Source organism: Myotis yumanensis, unplaced genomic scaffold (assembly GCF_028538775.1).
Source record: "Myotis yumanensis isolate MYYU_CA2020_CCGP unplaced genomic scaffold, mMyoYum1.0.hap1 SCAF_14, whole genome shotgun sequence".
NCBI classification, from domain to species: Eukaryota; Metazoa; Chordata; class Mammalia; order Chiroptera; family Vespertilionidae; genus Myotis; species Myotis yumanensis.
Genome location: NW_027223765.1, coordinates 32,386,486 through 32,404,617, shown reverse-complemented (window position 1 = coordinate 32,404,617; position 18,132 = coordinate 32,386,486). Strand labels below are relative to the sequence as shown.

Here is an 18,132-nt window from a genome sequence, read left to right as displayed (position 1 = left end):
TAAGGATGTCTGACTGATGGCTTAGGCTGCCAGTTGGACATCCCTCAAGGGCTCCAGGACTGCGAAAGGGTTCAGGCCAGGCTGAGGGACATCCCCCCACCCCCATGCACGAATGTCGTGCACCAGGCCTCCAGTTATGATATAATGATGTAAAGAACTCCTATCAAACTATAAAAAGAAATGAAGTTACTAAGAAAATTTTAATTTAATACTGAAATTAATAAAAGAAGGAACTAAAAAGGGTGAAAATCTGATCCAATGATATATACTTGTTCTATATGAAATTCTGAAGGCTTCTTTTGGTATAGTAAGATATTCTTTTATATGGGTTTATTATAATACATTTTTTTGCTATATTTTGAGGATAAATTTATTGTATCTCAAGTCAGATATATTTTGTAATTTAGTGTAGTAGGTAAGAACATGTCTGCTAGTTTTCTTTGTGTGTTTTTTTTTTTTATTAGTTCTTGGGTTGATCTTCTGGCATTGCCATTTACACAGTTGGTTAACTGGGCAAATTACTTCAACTGTAAAGTTCCGTTTGTCATCTGTAAAATGCAAATAGTATATTTACCTGATAGAGTTCTGGAACGGATTATGTGAGATCCTACAAGTGAAGCACTTAAAAGAGTGCCTAAATATGTATATTTTTCAAACTTTGAAACATGAATTCATATTTAAAATTAATAATATCTTCCACGTAAATATACTGTCTTTGCTGAAATTAAAGTTTTAGTAGCATCTTTTACAGCAGTGTTAGAAAGTCTACAAACTCTGATTCAAGTGATGTTAATTCTACAAATGTATTTATAACTTTGCTTTTTTTCTTCGTTGTATTTTGATTAATGGTATACCATTTTAAAAGGCTTTGTGGCCAGAACTACTAAATTGTGGTTGGAAAGGAAAAGGGCTTGCATTTTGAGACCATCTGTGGGAGTTATATTGTCTAAAACTGACAAGAGATCGTGGCAGATGGTGAGGTCACATAGATTGACTTTTTGAGCTTGACATAATGTGTTCATGAAGGTGGAAGAAGAAATCCGATTTATTTTTTTAACCAACAGAAAACTTGGTGGCAGGAAGAAGTGTACAATAGTTGAGTCTGGGTAAAACATAATGCATTAGCTTATCTTTGAGAATTACCGGTGCTGTCCAAAGATGGCAATTTCTTGAAACGCTCCATGCCATGTTTATTTACTTCTAGACACTTGTTTTAAGTCATACATTTCAAATAATTTGTAGCTTGAAGACAATGTAAAAGTCAAAAGCTTTAAAAATACTTAGAAATGTATACATTTTAGTTAAAAGGTTAAAAGCTCTAACTCAAAGCCAATATAGCATACTTATTTATTTGTAATCAAATGAAGCAGATCTGTCACAATCCCATTTCCTTTTGTAACACTTATCTTACTGTAACTTTATATAATTTAAATTACATTTGAAGGTTTATGCTGTTTCTCTCATTTACTAGGATATCTCCAGTACCTGGATTTAGTGCCTTACACATAATGGATGTTCAGTGATTTCTGGATGAATAAATAAATTAATGGATGAAGTTACTGCCTAATCTTGTTACTTTTAGAAGTTTTTCTTAACCACAATTTTTCCTGTTTTAAATTGGATTTATGTTGTGGTATTTTTCACTTGCACTATGTGTGAATTGTGTATTATTTATTTTAAGCGGAAAAAAAACCTTAATTTGTCACGAGAAATCAGTGAACTGCTTTTTTCCTGTAACATGAGTTGAGTGCTAACCTTGTACTAGTCAGTATCCTAATTATTTTTCATACCTTGACTCATTTAATTAAGTAGATAAACTATTACTGTTTTGCAGATGAAAAAGTTGAGACACAGAGACATTAAGGTAAATTTGCTCAAGAAATTCATGCACTTTGGCTCTTTCAAACATTTATCTTTTAGGTAACATTTAGAAGTTCCAATCTGTGCTAGCTCTGGAGAGAAGATACAAAGGGAATACAGTACTAAACAAAATTATGTGGCTAAAGCAGTATTTTTTGTTGTTAATTCTCACCTGAGGATAGTTTTTCCCCATTGATTTTGAGAGAGAGTGGAAGGGAGGGGAAGGGAGGGGAGGAGAAGGGAGGGAGGGAGGGGAGAGAGAGAGAGAGAGAGAGAGAGAGAGAGAGAGAGAGAGAGGAAGACACAGAGAGAGAGAGGCATCAATGTGAAAGACACATTGATTGGTTGCCTCCCACATCTGCTCTGACCTGATATCCAATCTGTAACCCAAGTACATGCCCTTGACTGGGAATCAAACCTGTGACCCTTTGATGTGCAGGCCAATGCTCTAACCACTGAGCATACCAGCCAGGGCTAAAGCAGTATTTTTATTGGTAGCCAATCTCTATAGTGTGCTGAAATAGTAACACTCTTAATATCTTTTACTTGGGAGAATAGCACAGTGCCACTGTATAACACAGTCCTTAAGAAATTTAATACACAAATGAATACTAAATATAGTAATGAAGCATATGCATGGACTATATGCTATTACAACCATACTCTGGACACGAAGAAAGGGGGAGAAGGGAAAAAACAAGCCAAATCTGGTAGCCCAGCCCAACAATGTCTGCTTATATTTCACTAGAGGCCCGGTGCACAGATTCGTGCACCAGTGGGGTCCCTCAGCCTGGCCTGCGCCCGCTCGCAATCTGGGACCCCTTGGGAGATGTCGTACTGCCGGTTTTGGCTTGATGGCCTGCGGGGATCGGTCTGAAACTGGCAGTCCAACATCCCCCAAAGGATTTAATAGTACTCAAAGCATCAGGTGGCCAGGGAGGGGCCCGAGACCGGGCCAGGCACCGCTGCGCCTGCTGCCGCCACCACTCAGTAGCACTGCAATAGAGGCAGGAGAGGCTTGTGCTGCCGCACCTGTGCTCACCAGCCATGAGGCTGGCGCCCGGCGCCCATTGGTCAACTGAGTGCCACTCCCACTGTGGTCAGTGTGCATCATAGTGACCGGTCAACCCATCATTTGGTTGCTTAGGCTTTTATATAGACTAGAGGCCTGGTGCACGAATTTGTGCACAGGTGGTGTCCTGCCGCCTGCTCTGATTGGGGCTGATTGGGCTGGGCCAGCTGGGGGGAGGGGCCATGGGCAGTTGGCCAGCTGGCCCCACCCCTGATCGGAGTGGGGGGTGATTGTGGGGGGAAACCAGGGGGAGGGGCCTGGAGAAGACCCACTGAGCTGGAGCTGAGCATGGGCCCCAGGCTTCCCAGGGAGGACGGCCTCAGCAAGGAAACAGAAACCACCAGAAGGCTCTGCAAAGAGGCCCTGAGCTCCCTTTAGCGAGGCGGACTCAGAGCTGGTGTCTCTGTGTACATTAGACACAGCCCGGCACTCGCCTTTGTCTGTTGGTCAAATCCATTGCATCGAAAAACTTGTTCCCCTTCTTCTCTTTGGGCCCTTACAACAAATACAGGCCAATTGGAAGACGCGGGCCCCAGTGGCAGAGTCAGGCCCCACAATCACCCGGAATTTAGGCCTAAGACAACTGGGTAGCAATCTCCATGGAACAGAACACACTGTTTTAGAGTCTTAATTCTCCCCTAAAATGTGCCCAGCTGCTCCTCTTTAGCTGGGATAGACTGAACTAAGGAGCTAAAGACCGAGTTTCCTTTGAGGTGGGATCCACCAGGAACTGGCTGGTGGCAAGGCCTTCCCCTCAAGCTCAGTGTGCTCTGAGACAGTCTGTTTCTGGTGCCGGGTCCTGGGCTGCTGGTTGGATGGTATGTACACAGGGTTTCTCTCCGCCGCCTTCCTGGCCTTCCAAGCAGTACCCTCCGGCCCAGCGTGCCAGGCGGTTGTTGCTAGAGCCAAGACTCGGAGAGCGAAGGAGCTGGCTCGCGCCAAGAAGGACCTGCAGGTGGCCAGGGTGTGCCCCCCACCCCGCTTCTCAGTCTCGCTCGTATGGATCGGGTCAAAACCCGCTGCCCGAGACTGGTGCCACGTGGGGAGGGTCGCAGCAGGAAGAGGGGCTCCCTGACCTGCCAGTCTTGGTGATGATCATCTTGGTGCCCAGTTGATTGAATTCATCCCACAGAGCCTTCATCTCAAGCTGCAAGCTCACGCTGGCCACCTTCGCATTGTTCCTTATCAGCGCCTTGGCTGCAGCCGTGCAACTGGCCCCGGGGCCTTCAGGCTCAGCAGTGGCACTGGTGATGGCCCCATGTGGCTGGCGTGTCATATTGGCTGGTTGTTTCGGTCGTTCTGCCGTAATGGTCACTGGGCTTTTATTATATAGACTAGTAGCCCGGTGCACGAAATTCGTGCACTGGGGTAGTGGGGGGGGGGGGGAAGGGGCCCCTCAGTCTGGCCTTCACCCTCTCCAATCTGAGGCCCCTCAGGGAATGTCCAACTATTTGTTTGTGCCCACACTTTTAACAGGTAACAGCTCCATTGTTGTTCCTTTCTTATGCTTAAAACCGTTGGAATTAGTAGGTATTCAAAGTGTGTATACATTTTGGGGGGACACCCTGTATATCTCTAGTCAGTGGTGAAAGAAACCAACAGCAGATTTGGAACCCCCAGATAGGGAACCTTGCTCATTCCCCACATGTCTCCCCACTTCACTTTCCACCTTCGTGGGCAGCAGGAGAATCAACATTTTCTCTCATTAATTCGGAAAAGCACGTCCTGTCACCCGTTGCCCAGCAGGAGTGCTCTAGGCCCCAAGCAAGCAAGCAAGGCTCAGTCAGGGCAGCCTTCACTCATGGGTGCTGGCACCCAAAGTGCACATTCCTCCTCTACAGTCGCCCCGACTATCCCACTGTTTCACTGAGAGGACGGAATTCCTCTCTGCCTCTGGGCTCTTGATCTTGAACGCTGACCGAAGGCACCTCAGAGAGGGCTGCCTGCGCCCACCAGGTGTGTCTCTCTGCACCTGCTCCCGCCTCAGCACCTGCATTAACCCCCCCAGAGGTGACCTCATAGCTGCACTGGCCTCTGTGGGAACAGGGCATCACCACTCCGCCCTCTCACTGTCATCTCACAGGCGCCCACTCTCAGCACCCAGAACACCCAGACACTCTCCAAAGGACGTGAGCGCATCAGAGGGGATGTGTGCACATCCTGTGGGGGTGTTAGGCATGCTGGGTTGATGGAAGTGCGGTGGAGAGGAGGGGGGAACTTGTGCACGCCTTGGTTTGCAACTGTTGCAGGCGCGGGAGGGTGACAGTGTGCTGGGGGATGTTCGCATGCCAGGGGGGATGTGCACACCGGAGGCCTCTGGCTTTGCAGATCCGCAAACCCTCGTGGTGCGGCCAGGAGGACGTCAGTCTGGCCCGCCACGGTGGCTGTCCCTGCGATCCTGCACCTTCTGGGCCAGGAGGCGGATCTTGCGCAGTCACTCCTGGGCGCTGATGGCTGCCTCCCCGCCGTGAAGGGTCACGGATCCAGGTCCTGGGACCACGGACAGCCTCAAGCACTGCCGCCCCACTCGCGAGGACATGGATCCAGGTCCCAGACCGTGGACAGCCTCAAGCACTGCCCCCCGCCTGGCAGGGTCACAGATCCGGGTCCTGAGACCGTGGACAGCCTCAAACGCTGCCCCCCGCCTGGCAGGGTCACAGATCCGGGTCCCGGGACAGCAGACAGCCTCCCGCGGTGCCCCCTGTCTGGCAGGGTCACAGATCCGGGTCCCGGGACCGAGGACAGCCTTGCCTGCTGCCGCCTGCCTTCAGTATGCAAATTAGCCACCATCTTGTTGCTTCAGGGTGGGGGTCCCCACTGGGGTGCCTGGCCAGTCTGGGTGAGGGGCTGAGGGCTGTTTTCAGGCTGGCGGGCAACTGAAGCTCCAAACCTCTCCTTTTTTTCTTTTCTTTTTTTTATTCTGGCATTTATTTACCTTCTATACCTGTCACTGGAGCTGAGAGCCGGCTTTCTCTCTGAGGCTCGGCTGCTGAAAGCAGGTTTCTGGCCTTTGTTTACCTTCTGTATTCAAAACAATGTTGCGGTCTTGCTGGCTGAAGCCTGGCTGACTAAAGCCTGGCTGACTAAAGCCGGTTTCTGGGGTTTTGTTTAGCTTCTATATTTGTTACAATGTTTCAAACTGCAAGCTCAAAGGCTGGCAGCGCAGGCGGGGAAGCTCTGATTCCTCTGTCACTGAAGCAAGGAAGCCTCCCTGTTAGCTTCAAGCTGCCTGGCTGCCAGCCGCCATCTTGGCTGGCAGTTAATTTGCATATCTCACTGATTAGCCAATGGGAAGGGTAGCGGCTGTATGGCTAATTACCATGTTTCTCTTTTATTAGATAGGACTAGAGGCCAGGTGCACAAATTCATGCATGGGTAGGGTCCCTTGGCCTGGCTGGCGATCAGGGCCGATCAGGGCCATCTCGCCCAGTCCTGATCAGGGCCAATTAGGGCCAGGGCCAGCCGGCTGCGGGCAGGGACCACGGGAGGTTGGCCAGCTGCAGGAGGTTGGCAGTGGGAACGCACTGACCACCAGGGGGAAGCTCCTGTGTTGAGCATCTGCCCCCTGGTGGTCAGTGTACATCATAGCTACCAGCCAGTCGTTCAGTTATAATGGTCGCTTAGGCTTTTATTTATATAGATTGGCCAGAATTAGTCAGAATTGCATTGTATGGTCAGCCTGTCTGAGAGGGAAACTGAGAGTGTAGTGTTTTTAATTGAACACATGGCCACCTTCAACTTCTAAGGAAGAAGAGGAAAATGATATTGGGTAGGCAACAGTGTCTGCCTTAGACAGATATGGCAGGTTTCTAAAATTTAACAGGTACTTTGGATGGGAAAGACCTTACTGATTTTTGTGATAACTACATTTCAGTCAGTAATAAGGTAATCTTCAATATATTTAAATTGAAATTTTTTGTGGTTAGGAGTATTCAGTGTTTACTAGTATGTATAAATTGGAGGGCATTTGGCACATTGCCTTGGTGGATTTGATGATTTTCACTTCGACTGTATCTAATTTACTCCTAACATAACCCTAAAAAACTCAGTATATCTATTTTTCAGATGAGGATACTGAAGCTCAAAGAGGTTAAGTCACTTGGTCAGGGTCACACAGCTAATAAGTTTCAGAGCTGAGACTGAGCCTAGATTAAAAAAAAAAAAAAATCCATGCACTTTCCCCTCCGCTAACAATGCTACGTTACTTATTAGGTCTGTACTTCAAGCAAGGCACTTAAAACCAGTTGTTATTTTGACTTTTTTCCTATTTCATTAGTTCTTGCCCTTTCCTTCTTCCTTTGAACTCCCAATTTTTAATTTGGGAATGTTTCTCAGGCTTCTTTTGTTTCTAGTGACACCAGTATTTTACAAGAATTCAGTCCATTTTTTTACAGAATGTTTCTCCTTTTTAATTTTTCTGTTTCCTTAAAATTAGATTTAGGTTATGCATTTTGGGTGGAAAACCTCAGAAATTATATCCATCTTAGTCCACTTGAGGAGATGCAAATGTTGGTTTGTCTCATTGTTAGTGGTCATTTGGTAGCTTTGATCACTTTGGCTAAAATGGTGTGTATCAGGTTTTTTTACTGTAAAATTTGAATTAATGTGTATTTTGTGGGGAGATATTTCAAAAGTATGTAAATATATTTCTCACCAATTGTCATCGGCTAGTTTTAGTGTTTATCAATAATTCTTGCCCAATCCTTTATAGAAAACCACAAATTGGGATTTTTCTAACTGCATCACTCCTTTATACAGGGCGGGGCAAAAATAAGTTTACAGTTTTGAGTACATGAAACACAGTTTATTTTTGTATTGTTATCTATTAATTAACTTGTATTTTCCATATGGACAACTGTAAACCTACTTTTGCCACACCCTGTACTTATTACTTGGCATTGTATTACAAAGAAGAGTTTCCCCTTCCTCGTTATTTGTTCATATCAGTGTGGACTCCTGGAATATTATTTTATTCGATGGGTTTATAGTCTGTTATAACCTATTGCTATCAATATGTACTTTGGTGTTCATTGTCCGGTTGTAAGCTCATTTTTTGAGCCCTTCCTTACTTTAGATACAATAAAATGTTCTAGGTTTATCTTGTACATATCCTGCCCCAACCATGGAATTGGCTATTTCTCCAAGAAGCCCTGTTTCTTTCAGTGGGTTGCCTAAAGCAGCATAGTATAATAGTTCAAAACCCAGGCCCTATCACTTGTTAGCGGAGTTGATTTGATCAAAATATTTAACCTCTTTAAACCCCAATTTTTATTTGGAAAATGGGGATTAAAATGGTACATATCTTATAGTTTTGTTGTGGGGATTAATTTAAATAATTTACTTAAAGAACAATATATATATATATATATATATGTATATATATATATCACATAGTAAATATGACATAAATGTTGCCTGTTATTATTACATTACCATTCTCTCTTTTTTCCTTCTTTAACAGGATGCTTTTTTAAGGAATTATTGAAGACAACGTTTTTATTTTTGTTCTTAATGGCTTTACAGAATTTTAAACCGAATACAATTTGACATGACGGCAAAAAATGTAAGTATTTGTAAATGTTTTAATGTAGGTATTTTTAAAGTGAGTTGTACTTTTTCCTACTGGTATTTTTTTTCCCACCACTCAGGTTCCTCAAATTTAGTTTACTGTCATTAATTTATAATTGTCTTTGTTTATGCAAAGAATGAGATAGTAAACTTGAATGCTACTGAATACAGTACGCTAATGGGCATGGTAGCATTCTTATAATTGCTGCTAAGTTGCTCTTTCTCAACAGCTACCAAATTGCTTTCTCCAGAAAGTTTCCCACCCTGCTCCTTTGTTGGGTACTGTAATAAATTTGCTTTAGTATTGCTGGAGACTCTTACCCTCACTATTTTCTTTGGTTCAGTGTTTTTCTTTGTATTTACTCAGGGAAATGTGTATACTCATGTATAGTTCAGAAAAGCCTGCTATCCTCCATGACATGATTCCTGAGGTGACATTAGGATTTAGATGTTTTGGAGAAATTATTTAATTTTTGTTTGTTTGAAACTATCATTTCTGAATCTACTTTCTTTGAAGTTACATTTTATTGTCACCCTCTATCAATGGATTTGTTCTCAGTTATGGTGAAGGATTGTGCCAGAAAATAAATACTAAAGCATCTAGGAAATAACTTACATAATAGCTTTACTGTTCCTTGATTATTATGTTGGAAAAGACCTGGGTCCAGGAACTTGAAATCTACCAGGAATAGAGGTAGCACTTGGTTTCCATTTGTCATCTCTGCTTGTCTCTCTGCATCTGCTTCATGACTCTGTCTCTCTGCATATCATCTTCCTCAGTTCTCCAGTTAATATCTCAGTCGACATGGTACAGAGCCAGCCTGTTCAGGGAGAGAGAAGTGTGAAAGGGAGAGACGGAGGCAGCTGGCAGGTTCTGCCTGCCTAGGTCAGCTCCATACTCCTTGGGAAGGACCTCTGGGAAGTGCCTTAGCCAGATACCCACCTGAGGTTTGGTTAGTTATGACCAGGAGAAGCAAGCATTATATTGAGTAAAAAGTCTCCTCATGAGCCGAATAATTCTAAATACTACCATTATCCATCTAAAGAATAGCACTAAAAAAACAAACCGTTATTACTTATCTCTGGTTTGCTGTTATTAACCTTGCTTTAGCATGCATTAGTAGCTCTAAGCAGATACAGATTTTTCTTTACTAACATTTAGTTAATTTTGTTGGGATAAATGATCAGGAGTAGTTTGCTTTACTCTAAGATGCATATATTTGTTAAAGTGCTGTTTGGGGAAAAGAATAAGCAAAATTTTAGTCTGTGTATTGGGAATTGTCTTATAGGGTATTACCTTGATTTTCTCTTCTTTAGGAAAAAAAGGATGTGAAAGATGGTTAACATTTAAATAGCAAAAGTATATTTTTGGCTTACAATGTACTTTGAATCAAATATAATCTTCCTAGTCATGTATACAGTTTGCTGTATTAATAAGTTGTTTCCTGAAAGTAACATAAAGCATTTGAACTAGTGATAATTGCAGTCCCATTATTTTGTCTATATATTTGGAGAAATCAAACAGTGAGCATCATGTTTCTCCTTCTGCTATAGCCACCTAGGGACTGGGCAGAGGGGTAAGTGATAAGCTGAACCTCTTTGAAACCCTGCGTTAAGGACATGGAGAGACCGAGCCTCAGACTAGGCTGAAGCCTGTGGGAAAGGGTTAAAACCAGCTGCTTGAAAATAGCCAGTCAGGTCTACTAGCCATTCTGCAGTAGATAAGAACGTTTCTGTGGCTTTTAGCAGGCTTTGTCAAGATACTTACTAAAAAGATTATACTAGTTTACCAAGCTATGAGCAATTCTTCTCTCCCATCCCCACTGTTCTCCAACAAATAGTAGTATATGTGCACGTCACTGTTCTAGGCTCCCGCCTTCTGGGGTCTTATAGTGTAGTGAGAAAAGACAGTGTCGGGTAATAATAATTGTTGTAAAGAAAAACAGGATAAAAGGAGAGAGTGACAGGGATGAGGGAGTGCTCTTTCAACTAGATGATCAGAGGAGTCCTCTTCAAGAGGAAATGACATCTAGACAGAGCAGTGCTCTTGAATCTCAATCCAAGGAGCCAGCCATGTGCATATCTGGGGAAAGAGCATTCCAGGTAGAGGCAGGGGAAAGTGTGGTTGTTCAAGGAATAGGAAGATGGCCAGTTTAGAGATGGAACAGAATAAGCAAGGGAGAGTGGCAGGAGCTTGATCGTGTGGAGCCTTGAAGGTTGGGGTGGGGGGGAGGGGTATGTATTTTAAATGTCTGTGAGGAGCTGTTGAAGGTTTTGAGGATACCAGTAGTTGCATGGCCTGAGAACATTTTAAAAAGTTTGTGTCAGCTACTGAGTGAATAGACTAAAGATGGGGATAGTAGGAAGCAGGGATTTGTTTGGTACTTACCCTCGTGGTTCAGACAACAGAGTGTTGTGATTTGGGCTGGGTAATGATATATTGGAGATGGGGGAAAAGTGGCTGGATCTAGGATGTATTTCTTTTTTTTTTTTTTTTTTTTTTTTTTTTTTTTAATTTTTCTCTTAAAGTATTACAAAGGGTATTACATAAGTATCCTTTCCCCCCCCCCCCTTGACAAACCCCTACCCTCCCTTACCCCCCAGTGTCTTATGTCCATTAGTTATGCTTATATGCATGCATACAAGTCCTTCGGTTGATCTCTTACTCCCCTCCCTCCTGTCCCCCAACTCTCTCTGGCCTTCCCACTGCAGTTTGACAATCAGTTTGAGGCAGCTCTGCCTCTGTATCTATTATTGTTCAAAAGTTTGTAATGGTCTTTATTATCCATGAATGAGTGAGATCATGTGGTATTTTTCCTTCATTGACTGGCTTGTTTCACTTAGCATAATGCTCTCCAGTTCCATCCATGATGTTGCAAATGGTAGGAGTTCCTTCTTTTTAACAGCAGCATAGTATTCCATCGTGTAGATGTACCACAGCTTTCTAATCCATTCATCTACTGATGGGCACTTAGGCTGTTTCCAGATCTTAGCTATGGTGAATTGTGCTGCTATGAACATCTGGGTGCATATATCCTTTCTGATTGGTGTTTCTGGTTTCTTGGGATATATTCCTAGGAGTGGGATCACAGGGTCAAATGGGAGTTCCATTTCCAATTTTTTGAGGAACCTCCATACTGCCTTCCATAGTGGCTGCACCAGTCTGCATTCCCACCAGCAGTGCACAAGTGTTCCTTTTTCTCCACATAGGATGTATTTCAAGGGACAGCCATCAGGACCTACTAATTAGGATATAGGGGCAGAGGATAGGTTAAAGAAGACTTTTCGTATTTGTCTTGTGCAGCTCAGTAAAGAGGAACTGTTGGGGTAGTGCAGGATTTTGGGGTATACTAAAAAATTGTTTTGAATATATTGAAGTTGAGGGACCTAAAAACATCACAGTAGAGATATTGGCTAGGCAGTTTGGTAAGTGACTCTGGAGCTCAGGGGAAGGATTGGGGCTAGATATAGACATTTTGGAGTAATTTCATATTAAATACTAGAGGCCCAATGCACGAAATTCATGCAAAGGGCTCGGCCCTCACAGCCCCAGCTGCCCTGCAGCTCCGCCCAACATTCTGGAAGGTCATTCCAGAAGGTCGTTCTGCTACCCGGTCTAATTAGCATATTAGCTCTTTATTATATAGGATTTTCTTTTTCTTTTTTTAAAAAATATATTTTATTGATTTTTACAGAGAGGAAGGGAGAGGGATAGAGAGTGAGAAACATCGATGGGAGAGAAACATCGATCAGCTGCCTCCTGCACACTCCCTACTGGGGATGTGTCCGCAACCAAGGTATATGCCTTTGACCGGAATCGAACCTGGGACCCTTCAGTCCGCAGGCCTATGCTCTATCCACTGCGCCAAACCGGTTAGGGCGAAAAGTGACTCATTGATATAGAAGATATTGCCTGGTCTTATGGAGGCGTCCTTAGACATATATTCAGTTATTTATATCTTAATTTTTGCTTCCCATTTTTGCAGTTCTTTTATGAGAACAGTTTTTTTGTGAAGAGTTACTTTTGCATTTTCCATGCCATACTTGGTCTCTTATGGTTGCAAGCAAAGGAAAGCCTGTTCACAATAGCTTATGGCAGAAGTGGAACATGTTGGTTCACATAACTGAAAGTCTGGAGTCCTCTGGCTTCAGACACTGCTGCATTCAGGGGATCAAATGATGGTGTCAGGGCTCTGTTTTTCTTTTCCATCTCTTGCCTCTATATGGTGGCATAACGGCCTACATTGGCCTTAGAATGTTTATCTCCGAGGAAGCGAGGGAAGTTTTCTTTTTTAGCATTTATATTTCAAATTCCACGCGGAGCCTTGGTTGCTTTCATTGACCCTGCTTGGCCTACTGCTTAGACAAGCCAGTGTGAAGAAGGAAATTAGTACCATAAATGGCCAGCTCTGATACCAAGGCATAATTGTGGCACTAAGATGAAAAGTCCTACCAGAGCTACATGGATTGTGGCATGGATTACTCTACAAAAGGAAGCTCTGCTGAGATGGCAATATATTCATTGTATCTGGGATAAAGTTGTTACCCCCGTAGTATCTAGTATCCAGTGATAATCTTCTAGACCGAAAATGCACAAGTTGTCTCACTTAAGCTCATTCATTATACAATAAAGAATTTGAAACTTAATATGAGGTGTGTGTTTTTTTCCTTGTCAAGAATTTTTTTAAAAGAATGAATGCCATAATGCTCATTACAGAAAAATTAGAAAATACAGATATAGAAAAAAAAACTAGCCTAGAGATTATGAGCAAAAATTTGACTGGTATATATACATATCTCAAATATATGTATGTTACATGTTTTATTAATTTTAATATATTTTATTTAACTCAGTTTTTCCAAAATATTGTCATGTCGACATGTAATCCATACAAAAACTTTTTTTCCCTTTTATTGAATTTATTGGGGTGACATTATATAGGTTTCAGGTGTACAATTCTACATCATCTGTATGTTATATATTTTTAGTAAAAATGAGGTCATGCTGTTCTGTAATCTATTTAGCTTAATCTCTATGATGAATATTTTTTCTTGATAACTCTGCAACATCATTTTAAATGGATGTTTTGTGTTATATGGATATTATACCAGTTTTCTAATATTGACCATTAAATTATTTCCATTTTTCTTTAATTTAAAAAAAATTTTGCTTACTTTTTGGATTATTTCCATGAGGCAGAGTCTTAGGAAATTACTGGCTCCAAGGGTGTGTGCTTTCAGGGGACTTATTTTTTAAAATATATTTTTATTGATTTCAGAGAGGAAGGGAGAGAGAGACAGTGGTCGGCAAACTCATTAGTCAACAGAGCCAAATATCAACAGTACAACGATTGAAATTTCTTTTGAGAGCCAAATTTTTTAAACTTAAACTATATAGGTAGGTACATTGTTATTAACTTAATTAGGGTACTCCTAAGGCTTAGGAAGAGCCACACTCAAGGGGCCAAAGAGCGGCATGTGGCTCGTGAGTCGCAGTTTCCCGACCACTGAATAGAAATATCAATGATGAGAGAGAATCATTGATCGGCTGCCTCCTGTATGCCCCCCACTGGGGATCAAGCCCGAAACTCGGGCATGTGCCCTTGACCAGAATTGAACCTGGGATCTTTCAGTTCGAAGGCTGATGATCTATCTACCAAGCCAAACCGCCTAGGTCAGGGATAGGCAACCTTTTTGTGAGTGCGTGCCAAAACCAGCAAAATCTCTGACTCAAAATTCTTCTGCGTGCCAACCCTAATTTTTTGAGAACATGTTACCCTTACTTGATATCTCTGAAGGTGTATGTATGTGAAGAACCTTGAAGAAATAATAAAATTCATTCGAGCGACAAAAACACAGTATATGATGATGAAAAATACATTTATTTTTTAATGTATACATGTACACTGATAGTCCGACAGAAAACTTTATGACTAATATTATCAGTGGGACTTTTGCTGCTGCATCACTGATGACAGAGATTTTACATCAGGTTTATATTTCGTGACCTTCATAGATATGCACGAGCTACTACTTTCATCCGTCAGGCTATTCCTATTATGAGACTTAACAAAATTTATCACTGAGAACAAAGATTCACAAGCATATGTGGATAAAACCAAAACACTGGTCAAATCTAGGAAGGCAGGGAGAGTTAAGGCAGAGGCATAGAAATTGCTCTTCCCCTCTCTCATCAATCCATGTCTATGGTCTTTAAGATAACTTGTTGTGTAAAATTATTTATTTATCTAAGATGCACCTACACTGAATTTATCTGAAAAATAAAAAAGTCGATATTAAGAAAAAAATTGTAGCCGAAACCGGTTTGGCTCAGTGGATAGAGCGTCGGCCTGTGGACTGAAAGGTCCCAGGTTCGATTCCGGTCAAGGGCATGTACCTGGGTTGCAGGCACATCCCCAGTAAGGAGATGTGCAGGAGGCAGCTGATCGATGTTTCTCTCTCATCGATGTTTCTAACTCTCTATCTCTCTCCCTTCCTCTCTGTAAAAAATCAATAAAATATATATTAGAAAAAAAAAAGAAAAAAATTGTAAATGGAAGATTATAAGAGAGAGTTTCATGTGCCAGCAAAAGTTACTGGTGTGCCATGTTTGGCACGCGTGCCAAGGGTTGCCCACCCCTGGCCTAGGGCTTTTTGGGTTAAGCTTTTGATTCATATTGCTAAATTGCATTTCAAAAAGATTGCACCAATTTATGTATACACCAGTGGAGTATTAAAGTGACATTTCCATTTAGTTTCTCTTTAATCCTTGCCAATCTAGTCAGTAAAAATGGTATGTCACTTATTACAGTTCTTTGATTGCATTGCTAATTAGGTTACACTGGTATTCTATATGTTTATACGTCACTGGCATTTCTCTTTTATAAAATGTCTAGTCAGTGTTGAAGTGTTAAAAGCCACTGTCATTTGAATAACTGTCCATACTGAACATTGCTTTGCTGTCAACAAACATGTTCACATTTTTTATTTCATCCAGGAGCTCTCTGAGTTTTTCGTACATGTACGAATTAAGCTACTGTTCCAAGATCACCCTGCTTGTGAATGGTAGAGCTATGATTTTTTTCCTTTCAGTTATGTTGATCTGAAATGTTAAATATTAGTACAGTTATAATGCTGTTATTAGGGAATATGGTTTGATTCTTAAAAATTTGGCTTGGATATTTTTAATTGAACAGACAGTTTATGACTGATTATTGTATGCAACACAGTGTTTGATATCACATAGAAAACTTTCGCAGGACCTTATTAGATGAAAAATTTTATATAAAATGAGTTTACTTTTTTCTCTTGCTCTGTGAAACATTATAAAAAGATCCTTTTTAAATAAGGAAAGAATAGCTAACATTTTTTTCCTTTTTAATTTTATTGTTTAAGGTGTTACAAATAGTAGTACATATGTCTCCTTTTTTCCCCCCCCATTGTCTTCCCCCTGGCCTCCCCTACCCCCTGCACTTGCCCTCACCCCCTGCCCCCAGTGTCTTGTGTCTATTGGTTGTGCTTATATGCATGCATACAAGTCCTAACATTTTTAAATGCCTTTCCTAGCAACCCTTTCTACTCTCAAACAGTCTACTTTTTCTTTGAGTCTAAACTATAAAGTGTTTATGAAAGCAGAAATTAATACACTTTTGAAGTTTTAGTAAATAAATTTTGGTAGTATTTATATAAGCTCTGAATACAAACACTTTCCCTCCATCTATGACAGCAAAATTAGTAGACAATATTGACTCCCAGTTGACCTTTTAGAGTATAATTTGTTAATTATTAAGGTGCAGGTGTACAGCTGCTTAAAAAGGTTCTAAATTTGTTTGCTGCTTCTCTGCAGAAGTTGGACATTAAGAGCAGGTGTTTAAACCTAACAGTAACTCAATAACTGAACTCTCGACTGTGAATATGTGGTTTTACTTGAGGTTTTTGCCGTTAACTTTGTATAATAACAAAAGGGGATAAACTTATGCTTTTGCAGTTATTGAAATACATGTACTTAACAGTCACATTGTATTAAGCATGGAATATGTTGAAGGCTGTCTTGGCCTTCTTTCTTTTTACAGTAGAACACCAACAGAAGTTTGACGTTCTCTTTTTTTTAATAGCAGAAGAGTTTGAAAGTAGAGGCATGTTAGTGATGCCACAGTAAACTCTTGGCATTTACAAATTGAACACTTAATATTGGTACTTGTGAGCCACTGTGGATATGTATGTAGTGGTAATTTGCAAATTTAGTTGCAAAGGCTTTACTTTAGTACTTCTAACAATACTTGTAAGAAGCTAGACAAAAATAAGTCTCTACATCATTTATCTACATAGAATTACTTTCCCTCTGAGGTTTGACCGTCTGATCAATGCTTCTCTGTCTCTGGATCTGTTTTTGTTCATCAGTTTATGTTGTTCATTATATTCCACAAATGAGTGCGATCATGTGATATTTATCTTTCTCCGCCTGACTTATTTCGCTTAGCATACAAGTTAGGACTTGTATGCATGCATGCTCTCCGGGTCCATCCATTCTGTTGCAAATGGTAGGAGTTCCTTCCTTTTTACAGCAGCGTAGTATTCCATTGTGTAGATGTACCAGTTTTTAAATCCACTCATCTGCTGATGGGCACCTAGTCTGTTTCCAAATCTTAGCTAATGTAAATTGTGCTGCTATGAACATAGGGGTGCATATACCCTTTCTGATTGGTGTTTCTAGTTTCTTGGGATATATTCCTAGAAGTGGGATCACTGGGTCAAATGGGAGTTTGGGCATGGTAACTTTTTTAAACAGAGAAAAAAACATACTCCTTGGGGAAAGGTGAGGGATTGAGAAAACAGGCCCTGGGTAAAAATTATTACGAAAGCAACTGGAGTTGCTAGGCCTGCCTAGGAGAGAAACATAGGCACTACCACAGGGGACAGCTACCATCTGAGGCTCAGCAGACCAGTTAACGCGCCACATGAAGCTGTAGAGATCCAAGCCATAAAAATCTTCCATCTCATCCTGATACAAGTCCCACTCGTCTTCAGAGTTGCATTGTGTTATTAATGGTCTTTATTTGGTCCGTTATGTGTCATAATGTTGAAAAGCATTATAAACAGTGATTTTGAATAGTAAAAATGAAGGGAAATAGTGAGGGTGAGAACTTTTGGTATATCTACTGCCAACTCCTTGGCTGCCACATTAATTGTTTACAAAAACCGTCAGTAAAATCTATAGATCTTAGTTCTCCTCATAAGTAACATTTTAAAATTTTACTTTATCTGGACAATTCATATTTTCTTTATTTCAAGCAATATGGCAACATTTTCTTTTTAATCCTCCTGTAGTTGTAATTAATTCATTTTTATGTGGTCATATTACTAATTGATATGGACCTCTAGTGGAAGGTATAAAATGGCTTATTGAGTGATCATCTAATACTTAGATCTTTTTAACTTTTAAAAAACTATTTTATTCAGGTTGGTTTGAGTTCCACAAATGCAGAATTAAGAGGATTTACAGATCAGAATCTCAGTCCGACAAAAGGTAAGGACAGTTGAATAAAAATTTTCTGCATTGAGCTAGTTTTATTGCATTTGCTTTATAAAACATGAAGGCACATGCATTACTTTATGTATAATAATATTTATAT

The 18,132-nt window shown here is 41.2% G+C and overlaps 1 protein-coding gene across 5 annotated transcripts in view; it reads left to right on the top strand.

Annotated features, from left to right (window-relative positions):
- TFDP2 (transcription factor Dp-2) overlaps nucleotides 1-18,132 on the top strand; it is a 120,175-nt gene that overhangs the window by 23,868 nt on the left and 78,175 nt on the right. For 3 of the 5 annotated variants that reach the window (XM_070433535.1, XM_070433533.1, XM_070433534.1), the window contains exons 2-3: nucleotides 8,394-8,495; nucleotides 17,960-18,026. In XM_070433535.1, coding sequence (XP_070289636.1) covers nucleotides 8,481-8,495; nucleotides 17,960-18,026 — 82 coding nt within the window. In that variant the 5' untranslated portion in view covers nucleotides 8,394-8,480. Of the gene's footprint in view, nucleotides 1-8,393; nucleotides 8,496-17,959; nucleotides 18,027-18,132 lie in introns of those variants that run through there. The other 2 variants (XM_070433541.1, XM_070433537.1) reach the window with 2 other exon arrangements.